Source organism: Falco peregrinus, chromosome Z (assembly GCF_023634155.1).
Source record: "Falco peregrinus isolate bFalPer1 chromosome Z, bFalPer1.pri, whole genome shotgun sequence".
NCBI classification, from domain to species: domain Eukaryota; kingdom Metazoa; phylum Chordata; class Aves; order Falconiformes; family Falconidae; genus Falco; species Falco peregrinus.
This window is the reverse complement of record NC_073739.1, coordinates 85,369,558-85,394,724: the sequence shown is the minus strand read 5'-3', so window position 1 is coordinate 85,394,724 and position 25,167 is coordinate 85,369,558. Positions and strand designations below refer to the sequence as shown.

Sequence of the window (25,167 nt, the reverse complement as noted above, 5' to 3'; positions counted from 1 at the left end):
CAATGAAAAACATAAATTCTCTGCGTTCCATCCTGGACTATTTCAGATTAAGGGAGAAAAGGAAAGCACTTGGATACACATCTTGCACTCATCTTTAGCATCCAAGTTACAATGTTGCATTGACCTAATCTAACAGAAGAGGATAGGCCATCCCATGTGGAAAAACATGCAGGAAAAGTAACAGTTGTGATATCAGCAGTAAAGGGGTAGTTTAACTAAAGACATAAATGGGACATGAAAATGCCATGGAACTTTTGCAAAAAATATTTTCAAATATCTTTGGAAGACATTTTAGAGAACCTGGAGGGAACATGAGCAGTACAAGGAAAATGTAAGACTCCTGGTTGAATACTGGCAATGCAGTCCTTGGAAAATCAGTAGGCTACAGTCACAAAACTCTACATATGGCTTACTGCACCACTTAACCCCATATGCATCACATGCACAGAGACAGGAGAGGATGCCAGTCCTACACAGGGGATGATGATGTGGTTCCTGTGCCTACAATATCCTGAGCCTGTGGCTGGGAAAGCAGCAAGTTCTGCAGAACTGCCACTGGGTAACAGCCACAGTGGGAGCCTTGCTGAGATCATCTGCTGGTACACTAATAAATTTCCAAATTTGCATATTAGTACACGATGCTTAGCTTACTCTTCAATAGTAATATTAAGAACACCTCTAAAGTTTACTGTAACAAACGGCAGAGAAGTGCTCAGAGGCTTGCTGGCTGGAGTTAATCCAGAAATTTCATACAAACCCAAACTGCTACAGTCTGTATTGTAATGATCATTAGGGCACCTATAAATACAATATAAATAATACACACAGAAAAAGGACATTAGAATATACTAAATTACTAGACAGATTACTTATATTTTACAAGTACAAACCACTTTGTAAGGAAATCGCCTGTAAACAATTAGTATCTACTTCTATTTTTACCAGGTAGTGGTATACACAATTTCTCTGTTGACAGTGACACTTCACATACATAATTTTTTTTTTTTATATATATATATATATATATATATAAAAGGACTCATTCATTTTTCTAAAGCAGAAATGTCAACATGAACAAATTCTGATAGGAAAAAGAGATGTGGGGTTTTTTTCCTACTATCATAAAACAGTGGCAAAACGCAGCACTATTAATCTGGGTCAAAATACTAACTCCAGGAATACTGGTTCAAACTCTGTGAGAATCAGGTGAATTGCTATGAATTTCTTTGGAAAGGTCAAACAGAAAGGGCAACTCTTACCCTAAAAATCCTCTGTCCCCCATGATTTTTTAAGTGTGACGGGGAATCTGAGCGTAAGTGCAGTCCAATTTGTCTGGTACAAAAAAATTTAAGAGGGATGGAAAAAAATCTGAGTAATTAAGCTAAGAGCATTGTTTCTTAAACAAAAAACAAGCAGTTGACACTTCTCTTAAAACCAGACACTGCAATGAAAACTGTAGTGTTTAACACAGCTCTTCAGGAAGTGAACGCTCCACCATGACTTTCATTACTTCATGGTGCAATTCACAGAGGGCATGCATTACTGACAAAAATTAGGTATTTAAAAAACAAATCCAAAATCAAATACTAAGGGTGAGACCTTAAAATGAGAGTCTTAAAAATGTATTTGCTTAAAAATTTACAGTATTGCTTTTTTAAAAAAATCATGCCTTAATTCTCCTGTTTGCCTTCTCATTTTTGAATCTCCCAAGACACATCCTTCATGATCATGGTACAAAGCAAGCGACTGGAAGAGACCAAAAGAATCATCTAGTCCAACTGCCTGACCACTTCAGGGCTGACCAATATTCAATGAAATACAGCATTCATACAGTATTCCATAAAATCAATCAGCATCTAAGTAGCATTTCACTTCCAATGCATTTTCTCACACAGCTTTTCTGTGTGATTTGATTGAGGTTGTAAGCTTCAAGTACAGAAACAAGCCTTGGGTAATTCTTAAACTTACTCTTTCGCATAACTGATACCTCATCTTTAATCAAAGAGTGACTAGCATTACCCTTTTCTGGGTATTAATGGTACAAGTATGAATGCACTAATAAACAAGTAAATGACCTAGTCTATTTATAACCACTCACATGGGCACCCTTATGTACCACTGAAAGATAACAAAGCAACACCATGAAGCAAACTATTTGAGAGGCATATCAGAAACTCCCAACTCTTACTTGAAAACATCAGTCCTAAAGCACATTCTGTTATAAGTTTCATATTAAAAAAAAAAAAAAAATGTAATTACACCTTGTTTTTATGTTACACTAAAGATTAATGTGAAAGGATTTGTCTGACACATGTATTGACCAGCAAGTCTGAAGTGTCTTCTGACATTACATAGATATGAGGAGAGTGACAAAATACTTTAACACACATACAATCACTCCTCAACTATCTGTTGGCAATTTGTGTTGTAGATTAACTATGTATGGATGTAGAGACACTGGAACAGTCTCTGCGTAAAACAATCAAAAGTCAGGCTGGATATAGTAGGCATGCTGTTGGGGGAATGCAGTTGTAAGGGCTTCTAGTTTCAGCCCAGAACCTGCAGATCTCAGCCAGCTTTATGTAAAGCCTGTTTAGAGCTGGCTGATTTGGGAACCCCCTGGATCCATGCTTCCTCCATGCAAAGTCATGAAGCTGATCTCACAAGCCTTCAGAAATCTGGATCAAGAGGAAATGTCATGTGGAGATACCAGAGCACATTGATTAACGTGTGTGTTCAGCTGGAAGTGCCAAACCTTTCCTGCCTACCTGGGTCAGTCCAAACGAAGCTCTGGGATGTCTCTGCACTGTGCTTGCCGACCTCCAAACTGGGAGGATTTATTAGCCCGGGTTAAGCACCATCCATCCATTCATGTGGAATCAGCTCAGACTTAAGTGCTGAACCAGGCCAGTGAGCCCCCACAGAGGCCAGAGCTGCAGGAAGCACGGTTCAGAGAGACGATCTGCCCTGACAGATATGCAGGGGCTACACACTCAACACTGCTGACCCACACAGGCTCTGTATGCAGACTTCTGCGTGCCTCAGCAAGGCATCTTAAGAGTAACTTCACTGTCTGTTTTTTTCTGCTATTTTCAGTAACCCACCACACTTACACTGGATAACGCAGAATAACGGACATTTTAAATGCTTTGACAATTTCTTATGTTGCAAGTGTGGTCTGATTATAATTTTTATTGCACTGAAAAGAAAAATGCTATCACTTAATGGCTTATAAAAAGCTAGTTTGAATTATTTTAATTAACACAATTCTGCAGCTATACCATTCATTTATTAGTATTAGTGTAAACCAAAAATGTAGGCCCTGATCTTGCCACTAAAACAATTTGATTAACCTCCTGCCTCTCCAAGTGACAGTCTACTAAAATCTGCAGGCATCTACAAAAGCACAAGAGACTCTATGCAGATGGTTAGCCATCAGAGATATAATTTTCTAACTAACCTCTGGATAACATTCAAATAATTTTAAGACACCTGTTGCATAAGCTCTTTGTGAAAAGCTTGCACCTAACCAAGATTCTATTTAATCAGAACAAGAGTAAATATGGTTTCTTATCTCTTGAGTTGCAAAGGTACCTTGATGGCATATACCAAGAACACTAAAAAGAATAAATTGCAGCATGATGTTCTATTTAATACCTGGAATTGTTTTCTTTATCAAAGAGATGCAAGACATTCCCCCACTTGCAAGTAGGTGTATTATCCTTATTTTTTGTGGGATCATCAGTCTGACAAGCTAATGGATAATGCAAACATAGACAACAGTTTTTGGTTTTACCTCAAGTAAACTCCTGTGGTGAGACACAAATTTTTTACAGACCAGCCATTTACAAACTGGTGGAGGATTTCACCAGAACTACCTACTTCCAATACTAATCCTTTGTAAGTGTTTGATCCAGTTTTGATGAGGGGTTTTTAAAAGCCTAATGTAAGAAAGCACATGCTTTAATATAAATGTGTACAGTTAAAATACTGAACTTAATCATTTTGTAAAATGGATGACTGAAACAGCATTAGCAGTTTTTCCTCTCTCCTTTAGACATTCTTAGCTTGATACTCTCTAGTATTACGTATTTTGTTTCACTAAAGGTGTAACGGCAGCAGATTCTGAAGATAAATGCACAGAAGAAAACATTAAATCTAAATCGAGGAATTTTGTTGTTCAAGGCTGTTTGCTTTATGGTGAAATGATGATGCATTTTTTGAAAGATAATTTTAACTGTATGCTCAGGTTTTTCTGAGACCAGCAATTACTACCCATCCGTGTCAATTATTCAGATCTTGTCAAACTAACAGAAGATTACAGTAATAGAGGTTTATATAGAAAGAGCAGCATGTCACATACAATCAAAGAACTGAGTTGTTCCCCATTGGAATCAGGAGTGACCTGAAGTCTTCTGCTCAGTTCCTCAGATAGCTCCTGAGGACTGGTACGGGATACTGGAGATGCAGGAGGAGGTGGCAATGACAAGCTTAAGGAATCTCCACTTGCACTTGCCTCCTCTGAAATGGTTTCCCAAGGCTAACAAAAGAGAAGAAACTACGTTAAGGATTTATAAAGACAGACCGAGTCTCCTTTCCTTTTGCCTTCTATGTGACCTCCTAATTGTGACAAACACGGGTGTGATAGGATAGCCAGCCTTAATATTTAATGAAATAAACCAATCCCTAGAACACACAAACAAACATTCTACTCAGTGTGAAGTAGACACAAGGAAAAACAGTTTTCATGTTGACTTCAAAACAGTCTTCATGTTGATGGTGACACAAAGCTTTATGATTCAACACAGAGAATGACGTAGATGAAAAGATGCATAAAAAAAAGCTCTCATTGAAGTAGTTCCATCTAAAATTTTGTGCAAAACTAACTAATTCTGCACTCTTTCTAAAACTTTGTAAGAAACAACTGATTATATTTTATTTTACAATGAAAAGCATAATAGAAAGTACTCATTAGTATCTGCAAATCACATATTAACAGGTGACAAGTGCAACAACAGTTTCAGCAACCTATTTGTTGGTCTGAATAACGTTTAGTGAGGCAAAAACAGCTTTCACAAAGAATTTTGTCTGTGATTGACATAGTAAAATATTCCTTAAAGCTGAATAGGATTAGAGCTTTGCACAAACTCTCACTTAGGCCTACAAATATCTACAAAATTTAATTTCTTTAGTCTAGCTGTAAATTAAACACTCACCTCAATTAATAACATCTCAGAATTCCAACTAAAACCAAGTATTTGGGGAAAAAAATCAGCAGCTTATTTTTTTCTAAATCAAGACACTAAAGAAAACTGAAGTACATGGCAATTCCAGCCAGTATGCTTGCTTTCTTTTTACAATTTATTCCACTGTTATTCCAAGAAGAACATTTAAAGTGTTTCTATCAAGATATATATGTAACAAGCAATGCTTGGAATTATAAATGTTTCTCCCAGCATTTGCATAGTATTTAATACTATACAGGTATTATCAGGCACACATAAAGGCATGGGACCTTGAAAGTATGGCTCTGTTTAGGATTTTTATTGTGTCACTAAGGCAATTTCCACAAATGCCATGTAAAAACATTCCTATGTAGGTTTTAATTAGCTTATAAATGAGAAACACATCAGCTCAAAGTTCAGTCAACTTCATAAACCCAAGACTTTTACATACCTCAGGAATGTCTCCACTCTCCATAGGTTCTGGTTCCAAATCCTCACTAATGTGTCTCCTAGAGCGGAACCGCCTATGGGCTGCTTCTTGGTTTATTTGCCTGATATTGTTATCTGAATCAGATCCCACATCACTGGATAGTGGGGAATTGAAAGCATGTGAAAGAGAAAAGAACAAGAAAATAATCAATGTTAAACTGCAATACCTACTTTGTCCATTGCTTTGAAAACCTCATTAATGCTTCTGATTATAAAAATCATTATTCTTGCATATGTCAGGCCTCATGAATAGGCGGCTATTTAATCCCTCAATCTGAAGTAAATAAAACTGGAAGCACTTCACAAATGTCACAGAATCATAGAATTACAGGTTGGAATGGACCTCAAGATCATCTCATCCAACCTTTCTTGGCAAAAGTACAGTCTAGACAAGGTGCCCAGCAGCATTCTGTCCATCCCAAACTTAGAGGTGTCCAGTGTTGTGGAATCCAGCACTCCCCTGGGGAGATTATTCCATTGGTTGATTGTTCTCATTGTGAAAAATTTTCCTCTTGCATCCAGCTGGAATCTCCCCAGGAGTAACTTATACTTGTCATGTATTTTTTTATTATGAATTATTCATATGTTATACATAATATACGTGCTATATATTATATTACAAATATGTATTTATTATGAATTAACATTCTTTATACACCAAAGTTAGCTGACCAGAAATGGAAGTCAACACTCAGATATACTAGCCCACCATTACTCATCCTTTCCTGTGATGAACAGAATCATTCCTGACCCAGAGATTTTACCTTTGTCCCTGTCTTTATGTCAACTATTGTTTTCCTTTCTGTGACAGCCAAAGCAAATGCAAGCTATTGCTGTATGGATAACTTTTTGAACTGGCTACATCCACTAGTTTAGCACACACCAGCAGTAGTGGAAATGGAAAATACCTGAGTTCCCCGGACGGAGACCTGGCTGGCTGGTGGGACTCCGCAATGTGCACAGCCAGATATAAACCTCTACTTCAGTACTCAATAGGCAGATGCTGCTGGAAGGCAGTACTGTATCTGAATCTTTCCTTCAGGATGAGGGACCGTAACTTTGAAAGACAGTGATGTTCAGCAAAAACTTTTTTGTGCAATCATTTTATCACTGCGCATTTTAAATAACTATGAGAAATAAACTACTCTCATGTTCCTACTGCAGACATGGACTGTAAAGCATTCAACGCCCTTCCTTGATGACCAACTTAGTATCTGAGTTACTGGCCTAAATGTGAGAGGTTATGTAATGTTGAAAGTAGGATCTACTTTCAACCTCACAAGACCTTCCGCTCATAGTGGTTTCATAAATCCATGGAATTTAAAGGCTAAACAGCATCATTTTAAAATCTTCACTCTTCACCAAGCCTAGTGCCATGCATAAAGTTGATCAGTAGTAATTATGCATTTCTTTCCAAACTACCTGTGATGATACCTAGCTAAAAGCAAACCCCAAGGCTTTCATTTTATACACCCATCTAATGATGATGCTTTCTAGCGATGATTACTTTTTGGTATCTCCCAGTCAAACACTTCTGAATCCACGTACTCTTGACTTCATTTAGCACAATCAGATTACAAGCAGATTCTAAATCAAATAATTTATAAAATCTGCTTTTTTATAGACACTTATTGACCATTACCAATCATATTGATAGTGATTGATGAGACATACTTGATAAAATACGCATTGCTTAGTAAATAGCTCAAATAGTTCAATAGTAAACAGGTCAAAACATACAGAACAAACAGGCACTGCTGAGGCTGCACCTCAAATACCACATGCAGTTTTGGGCCTCCCGCTACAAGAAAGACACCAAGGGACTGGAGCACAGGTCCTATGGGGAGCGGCTGGGGGAGCTGGGGGGGGTCAGCTTGGAGAGGAGAGGGCTGAGGGGAGACCTTCTTGCTCTCTACAACCCCCTGAAAGGAGGTTGTAGCCGGGGGTCAGTCTCTTCTCCCAAGTAACAAGCACTAGGACAACAGGATACGGCCTCCAGTTGTGCCATGGGCAGTTTAGATTGGATGTTAGGAAAAATCCCGTCATGGAAAGGGTGGCCAAGGGGGGTGCTGGAATCACCAGCCCTGGGGGTGTTTAAAAGATGTGTAGATGCTGCACTTAGGGCCATGGGTTAGTGGTGGGCTTGGCAGTGCTGGGTTAATGGTTGGACTCAATGATCTTAAAGGTTTTTTCCAATGTAAATGATTCCATGATTCTATTAATTCAATTCTAGCTATGAATAAACACATCAGACAAGAAAACAAATAATGCCTTATATAAAGACAACACACACTTGCATAATATAGCTATGATTATGAATATTCAAGAAAGATTAACCATTACTGTTGTAATAAGCAATAGTGGAAGAACAGTCGCTACATAAAAGCAAGATGTTTGACTAATATACAATTTCAGTGTAACTTTTAACATTGTAAATTATACATATTTTTAAAAATGTAAGCTTGCCACAACTTTATAAAATTGAAGAGGACCTCCACACTAGCACAACCAGCCTACATAGGTAATGCAGTCTATGCACTGAATAATAATCAGGATCTCCTCAAAGCTAATCAGATTAACCTTAATAGAGTTGCCTTTTTTTCCCCCCTTACCTTTTAAACAGTCTCTATAGAAGAAAGTAATTTATTGCTGTTAAATTTCTTAATGAAAAATACCACATCTGTCTCCCAGTTCTCTAAGGCACATGCACTGACTTCCCTCCCACCTCTTCAGATTTCCTAGAATTTCCCAGAATACATGTGTGTATTCCCAGTATATATTTACTAGCACATCTGTGAAAATGTTTCCATGAATATTCTTTTAGGTACACAGCACCAAAATCACGATAAATCTGTTGCTGAAAGGAACAGTGTGCCTCTTATCGATTGCTTTGTAAAAGTCTTGAGACTTTTTCCAGCCTTGAACTTGTAAATTCAAAATGGTTATGTTTGTTGAAAAAAAAAAACCCTACTCATATTGATGATTTTGCACACATCCACAAAACATTGCACTATAGAGCTACTTACATTAAATTTGGTCGATGCCACTGAGTAGTCCTGTTGTTATGGTTGACATAGTAAGTCCGCCCCAGGTTGTCCACCTTTTCTTCCCATCCAGGAGGCAGCGGAGGAGGTGGTAACTCCTCCTGACGTTGAGATGCAGAGTCACTGGAATCAACCACATCCCATCCATGCTTAAGAATGAATTAAAAAGAAAAATTTAAGAATTTTAAAGCTCAAGTTAAAGAGAAGTTATTTCACTGTTGCTTATATTACCATATAGGTGCAGACTCTGAAAGAAGTTCAGAATTACTTAAATGTAAACCATATAGAAATGGAATAATCTCTGTGGTTACAGTGTACACCTCGTTTCAATGACAAAAAAACCCATCAGTCTATTACAACAGGGATTCCCAAACGTGTTTATGTGGTCGTTTGTTCTAATGGTGGCTAGATGCAGACTTCTAGTCAAGAAGCCAAAGAGAACCAACTGCTAACTTTAGAACTCAAAGATGTTTGGCTTGGGATGAGAGCCCTCATTCCCAAGTTACAGATGACTGCTGCACACTATTAGCAAGGCAAACTTGGCCTGACATTCACTCTGACAGCCCTAATTGCAGCTAATTCTTAACATGGATGATGGCTGCTAAAAGTGCTGAGAAGCCTTTAAACCTGCTTTGCTTGCATGAGTTTTATTCTCTGCAAAGCAAACACTGCCAAGAAAATAAAGAAAAATTTTATAAAACATATTTTGAAATGGCCTCTGAAGAAGAGATACCCAATACAGACCATCGTGTTTACAAATTACTTGCATAGACCTTCTGAAATCTTCTGCTTGGCATGACTTCCACTTCTACTTGCTCAAAAGCTCAGTCAGACAGATTTTGGAATTCATTGTGGCAGCTGAAACACTTTGAAGTACTTGAAATGGTTGAGAAAACACCAGGTTACAGTTAAACCAAACAAAAAATACTGGAGAGGGGGAGAAGAATAAGCTGCTACTAACACTGCTACCAGGGTTTTATCTTTCAAGGTACAACTTTTTCTACAATTATATTTGAATCTCTAATAATTTGAATGCTTCCACAAACATTAAGCCTTACCTCAGATTCATCCCGTTGATCACTGCTGTCTTCCTCTTGGCCACCATTTTTAGGCATATAAGCCATCTTCAGTCTCAAGAAACCCTTCACACGAGATTTGTGGCTAGAAGACAAGGAGGTACATTTCATTCAACAACTCTTAAAAAAACAAACCCTGAAGTAAGAAATGTTTTAAAATACAAAGGTCCTCACTCTCACCTTCTTGGTCTGAGAAGGAAATCCTTGAATGTGTATGGCCTTTCCATGGCTGGGTCTTCAGTCTGAGCATTTAAGAAAATGACAAATTAAAGGGCTTACCCACAAGTACAGAGGCATATAAAGAACATTCACATCCCAGATGCAGTATAAATGCTAGAAGAGACTTTTAACACCACTGAGCAGGCAGACCTCCACCATTAGATGTTAGCCCAGGGCTACAGCAGCAGCCCTCAAGATATGTCACTGCAAATGTCTGTGATGGCATGAACCAAGTCTCACATATAAAGCGTGTACAACACTCACAATTCAGAAAAAGGTGGACAAGACCAACTAAACAAACCCCTTCCAACTTCATTCCGTCACCCAACAGCTGCATCAGAAAAGGTTGCATCTATTTTGAAGCACTATTTTTTCTGCACATTAGAAAGTGATGAAATAAAACTCCTCAGCTGGTCTTAATTTCTTCTTTCAAATAATTAACTATATATTAACTGTACATAATTACATAAATTAATATATATTTAACATTGTATATAATTATATAAATTATTAATAATAAAGATTTTAAAATCCTTTATGGTGTACGTAAGTAATATTACCAGGCTGACAGATTACATCCTTCTGATTTCCTCTTAACTGTAAGTTTCATAAGGGCTTAAATCTTGAAAACTTTCTATTACATGTGAATTTCTTATCAAATAAGTTACATCCTGCATGTCTGTGAGAGCATGAATGCTACAGGTAAAAAACTAGGAATTTAAAAATGATGAGGTAAACAAGGGAATCGGACATCCATGTACACACTGATCTGCTGATTGTTTGGGGTACTGTATGGATTGTGCAATTTGGGCTGACAAAATTGGAAGCATGAACTGTGTTACACTGTAAAAGCAAGCACATTATAACAGACACTACAGTAAGACTAGAAACCTAGTTTCTTAGATCACACCGGACTTTCTCAAAATGAGCACATAGTGGGTGCTTCTCAGAACACTGTGCCTGTCTGCCATCCGCTAAAAAAAAAATAATAGTAAATCTGTAAATCCTTTCCCTGTCCTAGCCCTCCAACCAGGAATACTTCTCCAGTCCATTTTTTTTAACTAAACCTTCCTAAACACGGAATAATCTCCCAGATTATTATTCATTAAAAGCTTTGTTGTCTGTTGTATTTCAAAGTCAGTAAGTAAGAATTTTAAAATCAATCCTAACTCATTATTTCAGGTATTGTATCAAATACCATATAGACCTTCTTTTCACTGACTGAACTCTTATCCTGCAAGGCATTTCCTGCACTGAGTGTCCGCTTCATCTGTGAGAGACAGATTTCATGTTATTTTCAGAGATAGTAGATTTTAACAAAACCAAGAGGACATCAAGGCACACATGATTAAAAAGTACTGCTTTTTAGCACTCAACTGTAATACATATAAAATAAGAAGCTGGGTATTTTTACCAAATTTTTTAGTTAACTATTAGATAGTATTAAAGAAAACAAGGATTTTGACAAACAAATCAGTAGTACAGCTAGAATGAGAAAGCAAATATTTGTTAATAAATATACCACAATGGCTCTTATTAAGGTACTGGAATGATGGATGAGGAAATATAGATTAGAACATAAAGATACACGGTATGTTTCCCTGAAAATCAGATTAGTACACACACCTTAAGTAGAGTATGAGAACACGTCCAGAGGCAGTATGCAACCTGTGGAGAGACTGCTACATTACAGCTATAGAAAGAGCAACTATTCTGAGACACATATTGCAGGTTTTGCCAAAGAAAATTTTTGGAGGAAAAAAAGCAACTTCTGGAGCCAAAGAAATTGTCTGCAAAGAAGGAGAATGAAGAAGGATATTGTACAGGAATCACATTCACTTTCTAGCGAGCCTACAAGGAAATGCAAAGTTCTGGACTGCAAAATTTCATCATTTTAGCACAATGGATTTTGTTCTTCAGTAGCAGTGGAGCAGCTGATCCAGGAAATTTTTAAATGTTGGATTTTCTATGTAAAGATAGTAGATGACTTTAAAACAATTTGAAGAAGTTTAGTATTCCGCTCAAATATGAGCTAGAAAGAGATATGCATGCTCACGTTCTATGTAAGCCCCCAGTGAAACGAGTTGTTTTCTTCCTACAGAATACAGAAGGAAAACAAAAAGCTACTCATTCCTCAAAACAGCTCACAGAAAGTGTGTGACATCTCTGTAGCTCCATCTCAAATTTTGCTAATGGTGTTTAATTATTAAAAATAACATTTACTAAAAAGGAACTTTAAAATACTACCTGACTCCGCAAAATAGGCACACACTAATACGTCCCTCATCATTTTATATTTCATAGTACATCGTTTGCAGGACACACGTAGCTTAACACTGGAGGACTTCTTCTATGGATAAGTACAGGCTATTTAGATAATGTCTCTGCATATGGATACATGGAAATACATCCATACACACACAAGTATGGATAAAATAATACCACACAATATAGCTCACAAGACATAAGCTCATATGAGAAAGGAATGAGTCATTTTTCATCAGAATACATTTCTGATTGTTCCATCACATTTTTCAACTATTACAGTTTATAAGCCAACCACAACAGTGGCAGATCAACCATAATAGACATATCAAAATAAGCATCACTGTGAAAGTAATTACAAAACCATTTTCCTGCCACAATAACATCCATCAATAGAAAGAAGTCAAATTAAGACACAAATATCAACAGTCATACTAAAACTGACACCTTATTTTGATGCAAACATTTTCAATAGCTTCCACCGTTCCCATGGTCACCCATTCAAGTACAAAGAACCCCTCTCCAAGTTCATGGAAGTAAGATTAACTCGTTCAACGTTTAAAAAATATTAACTAAATCCAGACAGTATTAGTCATTCAAGATATTATATAGTATCAGAAAACACTTATACCAAGTCTGAAGCAATCACCACATAAATACAAACATATATATGCAGAATTTACTAGAAAACTGTGAAGTAGAAAGTGTCTTTTTTTAATATTTACAAAGAAGATGAAAACCAACTGCAGTGTTTCATACTTTCTGAGCCTTGTCCCTTTCTACCTTCAGTTCTTTTGACAGTGACTGAATTCAGCTTTGAAGCATAGGATGAAGCACAATGTGAATACAAAAGACAGAAGAAATGCTTTTTAACAACAAACATTTTCTGCAAAGTTCATTTTGGATTCTTGTCTGCTAAGAAAAAAGAAAAGGCCACACAAAATACTGAAAAACTAAATCTGAAGCAAATCTACCCATGAAATAAAGAATTTTCACAGGAACTGAATTTTTGTAACTTCTTAAGATCCTGTCATGCTGGTTCAGCAGTTCCTCTGGTTTCAGTCCATGAGTTGCCTTTACAAAGTTTGAAGCAATATCAAAACGTACTACCCACTTTCCCAAACAGAACTACTATCCAACAACCTTAGCAGCGTATTACTTGGACAGAAAATCAGACAAATAGGACCCCAAAAATGTGGGGTTTTTTCAATGCTTTAACAGAAGTTCTGTAGGAAACTGAGTTTGCTAAGAAAGAATACAGCTGTTTCAACCATATCATAATCATTTTTCAACCAAAATCATAAAAAGGAAGAAGCCAGAAGATTAATAGGACAATAATCACCAATGGTAAGGTGAGAAACAAGGTGAGAAACAACCAGCCTATTGGCCACGTGTCATCATTAACTGCCTCAGACAAGACCAGGATTTTAATAATCCAGTAAGAAGTGATTCCTGGATGTTGAGGAATTTAACAGGTAACAGACAGACCACAACTGTATTCCTTGTCTCTGCAAAGGGAACTGTTTCTCCCAATTCCTGTGCACAGTGGGGCTTTGTTGTCCATAACATTTTTTTTTAAGCCTCTAATGCTATGCTAGGAATGTTTGCTTTAAGAAAATTTAACTGGACTACTTATGGAAATAAAATCTACGTAACATCAGGGTTTTTCATATCTGGTGATGAAAAAAAGGAGCATGATGAGACCAAAGCACTGCTTACCGGAAGGTGACTAAGTGGCACATCCACTTGACCCAGGAAGTCGTCTCTAGTCTGTCAAATACAAAAAAAAAAGACAGCATAAGGAGTAATTTTACATCAGAAAAGCAAAAAAAATTATAAACACTAATCCAGTCACAATGAAGCAAAAATAAAGATGGTCAAGTACCATTATCTTAGCAGTTACTGGTTTCCAACCCTTCATTGTTGCACCTTATTTGTTGTTGTAATTTATCTATCTCAGCAGAGCACTTTCTGTGACAGTTCAAAATGGCTTCTTAGTCCACAGTATGTATGTTATGTACTGATGAAATTCTGTTTCCTCTGACAACCTATGCATAATTCAAAGCACAAAGTAATAATCTACTCTTTCCATGATTCAGTCATGCATCAAAAAGCAGAGTGATATTACAGTTCACCATGTCATTGAAATGTTTGTGTCAAACCTCAGGGACTTTTTCCTTTGTTCTTTTTTTTTAAAGGAAAAACTCTGACAGGGAAGGGAGGGTAACCTAACATCGAAACAGTGAAGACAGAACTGAATTAATTACAAACATTTTTCTCCAAAATAAACACTTGTTTTATCACTTTACCAAACAGAAAGCAAAGTCTCAGAACTTTTTTGGGTTTTTTAAAGAACGCTGTTCCATTAATTCGATATGCTTAGTTCCTGAGGAACAGTTACAAACCCTTATAACCAGCCTTCTGAGCAATCCTGCATTTCCCACTTGAAGACTTAACCATTCATACGCCACTTCAAGTTAAGCATGTGGATGCAGTTATACCAACATTCAAGCCACACAGCACCATCAGAAATTCACTTATGCACAGTTATGTCCATATAGAAGGGATAAACACCACTTTCCTGTGTGTTCTTCACTATCTGATCACCACCTTCTCTCAGAGCGAAAAAGCCAAAGGCACCTTCTCCTACGGAGGTAATCACTGATAAGCCACAGCAGGACCTAGTCTCCATCTAACAATACCTTTATTATTGGGTATTTAAACCGCTATTCATAACTCTGCCAACTATATTCCATATCCATTTGACGGCTATGAAGATGACAGGATAAAGAGAGTTCTTCAGGAAGTTCAAAGACCTAACTGATCTTTACAATACCCAAGTGATTCCTGAAGATGCTCAGGCTTAACCACCCATACATACCTACCCACTTTAAAGAGCATAAAAATTCACACAAGGTATCTCAGTGCACTTCCAACAATCCACTTACAAGGACAGGCAGAACAAAAGAAACATGAAATAGTAGCAGAGGTGGACAAATCAACGATAAATTTTGAGAGGGAAAATGTGTACTCTCATCAATTTTCTCACAAAACAATATTGTCTCTACATATTCAATCAACATATCTAGCTGGAAATATCTGCGTACTGAATGGACTGTGATTTCTTTAAGTAAATTACAACTTTAAAGCACCGCTTGAGTGTTAATCTTATCACTTACAGACACCTCAAAACTACTTGAGCATTTAATAATTTCTATGATTAATAGCATCACCTTCTGTTGAGGGGAGCCACTGTGGAAGGTAATTCCAAGCCTTTCTTCATGCAACCAGGTCCCCAGAGGATATGGGCAGCTTCTGCACCCCAATGGAAGTGACAGCTGCATCATGGGGCACTGGGAGCTTGTTCCTCTGGCCCCTTCCCAGGAGAAGCCATCTCCCACTCTTCTCTCCTCGGAGCTTAACCAAACACCTACACTCAGGGCTGTAAAAGCTCTCCTGAGGTGAATACAGGGTCCTCACAGATGGGAACACAAGAGGGATACCAGCCATGTCATGCTGCTGTACACTCTCAATTCCCACCAGTGCTTAATTCTTTCTTTCACAATCCACCCACGACCGAGGAAATCTTTTATCTTACAATAATTCTGACCTGAAATGTGCCCAACTGAAACAAATAGCCTGAAATGCAGATATGTTTTTGTAAATCAAAAATGCACAGGCTGTTCCAAACACAAGGTAACCCAGTGACATGGCCATATGGACAGCTGTCAATGAGAAGACCTACCCAAAAGCACCACACAGACAAAACGAGGCCTGGGCTGCATTTGCTCCTCTCTCACTGACCAGATAAGGCTGGTATGGGCTAGAGTGGGATCAGAGATCCTCACCATGGGGAGGCCAAGTGGAACGGCGCCTGCCTGGCTCCAGGGCTGTGGCACAGGCAGGAGAGGAACAGGCATGCACTGCAAGCAGCTGCACGGCCCTACCACTGGTGCAGGAAGACTAGAGAGGACAGTGACCCAGGAAACTGCCAATAACCTGCGTCATGGGGACAAAGCCACAGAGGTCAGCCAGAGCCCCACCGGGGGACCTGGGAAGAAGTGAAGAACGTGAACAGGCCATGGTGGGGGTGCATACATGCGTCCCAGGCAGTGCCAGCTGCTGCACCCAAGCGGAACTGCCATGGCAAAGGCAGGCTGCTGGGGGTACATGGGCTGTGTCCCTGAGCCCAGGGCACTGGGCACTGCCAGGCCGGTACAGAGCCAGGCTTCCCCAGCCCGTTCTGCTGAGTGCGGGGCATCAAACAGAAATCTCTGATGAGAAATCACCTGCTCGTAACACCCAGACCTTTTTAATACATGAAATCTAAAATTTATGCCAATGAATGGAGTGGTTCTGTTCTTGCAGCTACTCCACCCCCCAAATTCTCCTATAACCATGATGTTCTACATCAGATAAGAATAAGTTAATAAAACATAACAATGAAGCAGAAAACACTAATTCTTGTAGCTTCTCAAGAGCTTCAACAACAAAGGGAATACTTTTCTGAAGACTTTTAAAAGCCTATTTATTTGAATACAAATATGTTTCCAATGCTATAGACACATGCACAAATAACAAGATAGCTCCCTTTAAAATTATTTTATCTTAAAGCCAGACTTAAATCATACATTGGCAATCATACACTTACCATTTTAGTATCTTAGCTAAACGTGAAGAATTCTAATCTTGATTGGAGATGTTATATTCAATAATCAAAGGAATGAAATCTTGGCAACAGATGAGGTTTAAAGTAATTAAATAGCATATATGTGTTTGCTTTGTGAGCTGGTCACTGTGCTTGATGTATACTTGGCATTCATTAATAAGATAGGAATTTTCAAAATAAAGCAAATTGCATTCTTCAAAAATCAACTGTCAGGGAAAAGTTTCTCCCAGATACTGTTTATGATACCAGATATCAGCCCTAGTGATTCCCAAATAACCTGCTGCTTATTTATAACCACGCTATGCACGGAATTCCAGGAAGTGCATACTGCTGCTCCAAAGCCAAAGTTCACACATTTCTCATAGCAGAGCATTAAGTTTAATATTAAAATTCATATTTTATATTATAACATCGTAACAATTCTGTTTCTGCCTCAAAGATAGCATAAAGTCCCATGATCCCCAAAGCGTGGACACATACTGCTGCATTATATGCCCATGGAACAACACAGGAAGAATATCTGCACCAAGGAGCCTCTATTTTTTCCAAGTTTAAGTAAAAATAGCTAATAGAATTTCACTACTGAATTTTGACAATTAATCTTCTTCCTAGCAATTACTGGAAAAACCTGGCAGCAAGCGTAGCTCTTAAGAGAATTAACATATTTCTCCCTCAATATTGGCAAATACCAAGTACCTTCCACCTCTTGCTTCAATACAGTTAATCAAATATTGGCTACTTGAAAGAAAAGATATACCTGTTTTTAGATCTGTTCACGCAGCTTTTAGTTCAAAGAAACCAAACTCATGAAAATTTTCAGGTTGGTTAGAAGCAGAACTGTGACCAGAAACGGATGGAGTTTCACTATATATGTGGGGAAGAGGGTCCTTTCTCTGCACCCAAGACGGGGAGGAAACCACACCGTAGGCTGGTGCAGATGGTGGGCATATAAGGAAACAAGACAATAAAGTTTCCTCAGGGTATTTCTAAACAGACATACACACAGGCGACTTACATGCAAGCCTGAGGTATCTGATAGATTCTGTAAGTAGACATGTTGTAAGTATACCACATATTTATCTGATTTTAACATACCTAGAAATCATGAGAACTGCTGCATCCCCATTGAATAACTGATTTTATCTGGTACATCCAGATACTTTGCAGTCTGGCAATGGTAACCTGGGCTGTCAGAACTGTACAAAGTCCAGACTGACGTTAAAAGTCTTCCCTTCTACCCAGACCGAATTTCAGGAGTAAAAAGTAAATTTTTTACAGCCTTTAAAGCAGCTGTAAAGAACCAACAAAATCTGTCTGTCTGTAGTTTAGAGTAGAACTGGAAAATCCTTAGTTCTAGCCTGGCTCTGCCAGTAAGCAGCAGTGACAGTTAAAAACCCAAGACTTCCTCAGCTACTCCTAGCATGAATATGGTCATCCTTCATCAGTACTAAGGTTCCTGTAAAACTGAATCTTTATGACAACCCTTGACTATGCAAGTACATTTATAAGAAAAAATATTTAAGGGAAGTTAGTATACTCATACTTAGCATTTTAGGACATTTTTTTCTATGAAAAAAATTTATTGCAGGCCTCCACGTTTCTAACATTTAGGCATTCTCATCATGGGGCTTCCTGCTTCCAGAAAAGGCATGTCACAAGCCACATGAACCCTTTTCCTACTCTATTATGTATTGAATTTCCAGTACCTTATTTTTCACATTTCTCATTACACAATGTCTGTTTCAAGAACCTCCTTCTCACTAAAATAAAAAAGGGCTATCCAATCCACAAGCTTGCCTGTTTAGTTGCATATTACACTAATTCCTGCTCAGATCTGATCTTTTTTCCCCCCTTCAAGATAGTGACTAATCCACACCTAACGTGAAAGACACAGGATGCAGATGCTTGTCAACCTACAACCTGAAACAGATTTTACCAATCAAAATTGCTGAACAATTTTTTAGAGCTGTCAGCTAGGCAATGGTGCTTATATGTGTCCTTTTAAGCTATATTTTATATAGGTCATTATATAACCTTATATGAAGATAAGCTGTTACTGAATTTTTTTAAGCAGTAAACAGAAGAAAAAGTTAGTTCACTGGAGAGAGCTTGCAGCTGCCAGCAAAAACTTTACTGCCAGTTTTATTGTTTCAGGTTTATGAGAAAATCTTAATGACCAGCTGGAGTTGTCAGAAATAGTCACTCTCAACATATGGCTTCCTCTTTAGAATGCCCCAGCAGCACCCACAGCTGCGGGATGCCTGGAGTCGCTCTGCCCATCTGTTACATCAACACAGACACAGGTTACAATGAAACCTGGTCACTATCACTGAATCCCAAGTACAGACAAAACCTCTGACAGCCAGCAAATTATAATGGGAAAAAGGATGCCTAATCTGGTGAGGTTCATGGCACCCATCCAGCGCAATACATTTGTTTTAAGCAATGTCCAATGTAAAGAAAATAAAGGGAGACAATCCTGCTTCAATACTCAAATGAGTCAATTCTACATTAAAATAAAATCTAACGTTAAATGTTTCACTCAAACTGCTAGTTAAATTTATCACCTAATATTACTCACCTCAAAAAACAATACCAAAAATTCAGTAAGTTGAGCAACTGTTGGTCAGGAGCAAATTTAATAAAATGCAGTACAAGAATCACTCCACACAGGCCCTTAAAGTTCCCAGAAGTCCCAAACACAGAAAAACTAACCACCCATTCTACCCCAAAACTTACACAAATCGAACTGCAAACCCCAAAAGTTTGCATACAGATATGCCAACCCATTGCAAAAAGAACTAAAGTTGCATGGTGAGAGCCAACAGGAGGAAGTATTTTGCTATCAACCACTCAACCCTTGTGCATATCTCAAGCCAGCCAGTACAGGCAGTAGCAGAAGCTCAGAAAACCCAGAAGTGATGGAATAATTCATTCTCTCCTTCCATCTTCTATTCCCTCCCATCCCATCTCCCAAACACCACCAGGAAACTTCAAAGTCAACTAATTGCTTCCTCTTAGGCACAGCACACACAGACTTTGTGTTAAGGAACCATTACACTGGACTTTATACTTGCATACTTGTAATTATTTTTCACTTTCAAAAGGAAGTAAGTCTCAGAATTAGGTACTGTTGTTGGGAGCCAAGGTTCAGGCAACTGATTTTCCCTTTTAGCAAGGTAATATAAAAGAGGAGAGATGTGCAATTGAAGATAAGGAGTATAAGGAATAAGTGCTGGAAGAAAAAAAGATACTAGTTTAAAACATATTTAGAACAGAGTAAATGTATGTATAATTCTACTATGCAGTAGAGTTTCTCTTTTACCTATGGTATCATTAAAGATCAAGATTAGAAGATAGCTATCATTAAGGGCAACGGCACCAGAAAACACTTCATTACTATTAAGTGTTTTAAGTAGGTAATGACTTAAAAAGTTTTAAAAAACAACAGAACTACTTTAAAATTCTAACTTGTGCCAAAAAACTTACAATGTGAAACAACTGTTCAGCATGTGAGATTTAGATGACAAGGTGACACTTGCAAGCCAAATGCTTATAAAAATTAGTCTGCAACTTGATATATATCCAAGCTGCAAAGCCAGTAAGAAAAGCCTGGGATAAAGTTACACCACCCTAAAAAGCCCTTAGTCTAGTAAAAAGTATAGAAAGGAAAGCATTCATCAACATCTAGGTGCAAAACAAACAGTTGAAACTAAGGATGGCATACATGCAGCTCAATTTTACTTGGTACTGACACAAAGCGGGAGTCATATTCAAAATGAAAAAGTATGACAAAAGCATTTTATTAATCTTAATTTCAAACATTTAAGTTTGTTGTTTTCCAGAAGGAAAAGTGTCTGTAGTTAACAATTAAGCTGTTATTGACCCTTAATAATTGACAACTAGTTGTTTTAACAAAACTACAAAATAATCTCAAATTCAGAAAGACAATGCTTCAAGAAGGGTTCTAATAAGCTTCAAAGAATGACCCACATACTAATTTGTCTGAAAGAGGGTCACACAGATAAAGTACCTCTTAAACAAAATTCCAAGTAAGACTGGAACACAACTCAGTAAGAGATTCTAGATAAGCATGCATCAATCAAAGTCTTCCTCCCTTATATTTTCTTGTAAGACATGTTCTTGCAGGAGTACCTGCTTATTTCAGTTTTGGAGTAAGAGATAAATATTACCTCAGATGTACACCTGTTATTTAATCTTAGCCTTTAAGTATGCCTAAATATAGTATTCACTATAAGATAAACCAGGACATTACAGTAACCATTGCAAACTAAGACAAGATCTGAGTAATAGCTGAGTGCACATGAGTAACTACTACAGGCAGCCTAAATCTGCTTAGCTTTATTCCAGCCAAAATAGAAATCAAAAGTTCAAAAATAACAAAGCACAACAGGTCAGGGTGGACTTTCATCAAAAGGTTGCACGAATGATGTAAAGGATCAGCAACAGGAGTGGGCAGATCTTGCAGGTCAACAACTGGTTGCCACAGTTGGTATTGACAACAGGGACTAAGCTTCTTAGCGATGAATATAAATATCTGACTGGGGGCAGTAAAGAGGATCCAGCCAGGCTTGGCAGTGCCCAGCAACAGGACAAGCAGCAACAGGCAGAAACTGAAACACAGGAAATTCCATTTAAACATCAGACAAATCTTTACTACTGTCAGACTTATCAAATACTGGGAACAGGCTGCCTAAAACCCCTGTGGATTTTCTACCTCTAGCAGATACTCTGTGGACACAAGCAGATACAAAACTCAGTTGGACAAGGTCCTGAGCAACCAACTCTGACTTGGATTTCAGCAGGGGGTAGACTAGACAATCTCCAGAGGTCCCTTACAGCATCACCCACCCAATGATTCTGTGACTACTAAGTAGAAAAAAAAATCCTCTTTTTCAATTACTGTAGTTTGTGCAAGAAGGTATGGTCATGCCTGACCAGCTGTAGGCATATTACATCGACAAAAGACCCAGCATTTGCAAAAGAGCAACTGCAGTTCTCTCCTAGGACCTGTGCTCAGGCAGAGGCTTCCAGCTCCAGACACTCAAGAACTACTTCAAACTTTGCCTGACATACTCTAGTTCAGCAGTTATCTCTAGCAGATAATTCCCCAGTTAGTGGTTTTTTTTTTTAACGTATTTCCCTGCTGAATTTTCACACATACTTTTCTGGTTTATCTTTTTATTTTCATCTTGCATTTTCATAATGATTATTCATACATATTTCCATGTAAGGTATGGGAGCAGCCAGATGGCAAGTTAACACATTATCATTCAACTGGTATGTCTTAGAGGAACTTGAAAAGCAAAACAATCCTAATCAACAGAAAAATACTATAAAAAACCCCACATATGTGTACACAAACACTCCTGATATACACAATTCTCCTCCCAGCAAAGACTTTAATGTTGCAATTTAACAACAGGTCAAATTCGTGAAATCCTGTTGCACCTTCTGACCCCTAAGATGCACCTCCACCATCAACAACTGTCTCCATAGCCCTTGGGTCTTGTACTTTTGTAAACCTTCCTGTTGCTAAAAACAGACCAATATACCACGTTGTTAAAACTGATCACAAGTAACACAGCACAAACTTCTGAAAGTGTCTGAAAATTTTACAGTGTCCAAACAGCAGTAAAAAAATATTTTGGCTATGCAGCAAAGCTTCATAAATATGTATGTAATTATGCCAAATACACAACTCAGACTATTTCTGTGTCAATAAATTCATGTCAGTGACATGAATCTAAAAGAGTGGTTTACAAGCTACCACCTGAGATGTAGTACCTCAAACACCTGTGTGCTGTTATGGTATCAATGAAGACGTATGACTGTGAAACAGTGTGACTCAGGCATTCACAAGATACTGTAAGTAATATATCAACAGCTGCATCCAGTCATTCACTAAGTAAACATAAGGAAATAATTTAGATAAAGGATTGACTGATGTAAGAGTTCCAATCCATGCAATGAAATTTCCATTTACATTACAATTAGCATATAGTGACAAAAGCAGATCAAGTAATTCCTGATGCCATGCTTTCTGCTTGTTCCCTCCTTGGTACTGTAGTATCTTGTACCTCCCATTGTGCTTGCATGAACTAGATCAAGAAATTAAGCTGGCTTTAAAAACAGAACATTAATTGCCTGATCTAGTTTGCTAAGTGACCCTACTAATAATTTCACTGGCATAACTGCAGAGCGTGGACAGTGCAACACAGAGGCATAAGCCAGAGTAGGTGGGGTAGGACAGATGTGTGTTGGGAACAATCACAAATGGGTTCCCACTGAATGTTCTCTTGTTGTGTGCAAATGTACTCTGGTCACCTCGTCCTGAGAACCTGCAAACCACTGGAGTGACGTCTCATCAGCATTTGTAGGTGAAATTGAAGTACTGAACAGAGAGACAGGGAAGATGCAAGAAAAAAAAATAATTAGAAGATACAACAGAATCTGTATTGCTGTATGTTAACACCTCCCTGTGATGTGCATGTGAGTCCTGACCAATCATCAATCAACAACCCCACTGCAGTTTTCAGAGATGTTTTGATTCCCTGGCTAAATACCAGATTGGGTAATAACACTCCACCCACCTTCCCTTGGCATTTTCAGTTGATCATGATGTTCTCAGCTTCCTGACCTACAAATTGTTGCATCCTCTTACTGTGCACTGTTTAAACAGATGCCACATTCCAATCCAGATACTGCTTGAATTCAGAGCTGCCTGACACAATCCCTATAGTAAATTTTACTATTTTTTCAATCCCTGCAGCTTCTGATGAAAGTAAAATACTCAGAAGTCCACACTCTTCTCAGACCACAAATGCCCTGCACCATCTCTCAGCACACAACTATGTGCCTAAATTATTAGGGTCTGGACTATGCAGGGCTCATAGCAGAAACAGTCTGATGAGGTTCAGAACACACCTTATATTTAATTTTTTTCTCAATAAATTAAAGCTATGCTCTTTACAAACTTTTCAAATCACTGAAATACCAGTGGATAATACCTAACATGACAAGAATGGTTGCATGAAGGACATTCACACAAACATAATTTGGTGGCCCTGGATCACAACATAGGCACCTGTGCAGGCAGTGGTCTGATGGGTGCACTTTCAGGGACAGGTGATGACAAAGGGCATGCAATATTAAACTATTCTGAGATCATCCTCTCCCTGCAGCACTTCACCACAAACATACTGGATGGAGAGGTAGATGCATGGAAAAGACTGCAGAACCATGCATGTGCACACTTCTGCATTGTACTCATCAACTCTGACTGGGTTGTACTGGAGGCCTGCAAATGCTAGACCTTCAAGCTGTAGAGCTACATAATAAAATGTTTTGTATTATAAACTCAGATCTCATGTCCAGTGGGTGCTTAAGGGTTAAGTCTTTATTTTCTGTTGTTTAGCTCCTCATTTTTCTTTCAGCCTAACACCAGGAGCTCCTGGCGCTGGGGGAGAGAGCAAAGCACACAGTGCAATCCACTGCAGTGAAGTGCCCTGTCACATCACCAAACAAGGCTGAGCAGCTATTATCATTATAGGACAATTTTAACACTGGCAGCCTTGGTTGCAAAGAATGATCAGTATGTCAGTGTAAATCATCCCCTCAAAGTGCAGAAGTACACTCTGCTTTGGGGAAGTACAACTAAGCTTTAAGCTGATGTTTTCTAAAAGCCAAAAGCAAATGACACAATTCAAGCTGGAAGAAACTGGCAAAATAAAGCAACCTGGCAAAGAAAAACATGAGACTGTAAAGAGGCAATTACCCCCACTGAGCAAATTCAGCAGCCAAACTGTTAGAATACAAAGTGCAAAATTAAGCAAGAATTAAGCAAATTTTACTTATGTATTACTTAAGCCCTGCACTTGATATGATGTACCATCACTGCTAAATGCCAAGGAAACATTCCAAAAGCTTTAACTTACATATCTCACTAAATTTTCACAACATAAATACAACAGAGTGCACATACCAGAAAGAAAAATACCAACCCAATAGCAGAGAATACCTGCTGCTTTTACATAAAACTACATGAAATCCCACATTTCACATTGACAGAGAAAGCTCTTTCCCCATTAATTAGAAAACACAGAAACACATTACAGTGATGTAACAATGAAGCAAAGTCCTGGTTTTGTTACTTTAAG

The 25,167-nt window shown here is 38.1% G+C and overlaps 1 protein-coding gene across 13 annotated transcripts in view; it reads right to left on the bottom strand.

Moving 5' to 3' along the window:
• Nucleotides 1–25,167, bottom strand: part of NEDD4L (NEDD4 like E3 ubiquitin protein ligase) — a 180,086-nt gene that overhangs the window by 41,179 nt on the left and 113,740 nt on the right. For 9 of the 13 annotated variants that reach the window (XM_055790365.1, XM_055790367.1, XM_055790368.1 and 6 more), the window contains 6 exons: nucleotides 14,038–14,088; nucleotides 10,015–10,076; nucleotides 9,817–9,919; nucleotides 8,741–8,907; nucleotides 5,677–5,809; nucleotides 4,364–4,540 (listed from right to left, as the gene is read on the bottom strand). In XM_055790365.1, the coding sequence (XP_055646340.1) occupies nucleotides 4,364–4,540; nucleotides 5,677–5,809; nucleotides 8,741–8,907; nucleotides 9,817–9,919; nucleotides 10,015–10,076; nucleotides 14,038–14,088 (693 nt within the window). Of the gene's footprint in view, nucleotides 1–4,363; nucleotides 4,541–5,676; nucleotides 5,810–8,740; nucleotides 8,908–9,816; nucleotides 9,920–10,014; nucleotides 10,077–14,037; nucleotides 14,089–15,551; nucleotides 15,753–17,744; nucleotides 17,839–25,167 lie in introns of those variants that run through there. The other 4 variants (XM_055790362.1, XM_055790363.1, XM_055790370.1 and 1 more) reach the window with 3 other exon arrangements.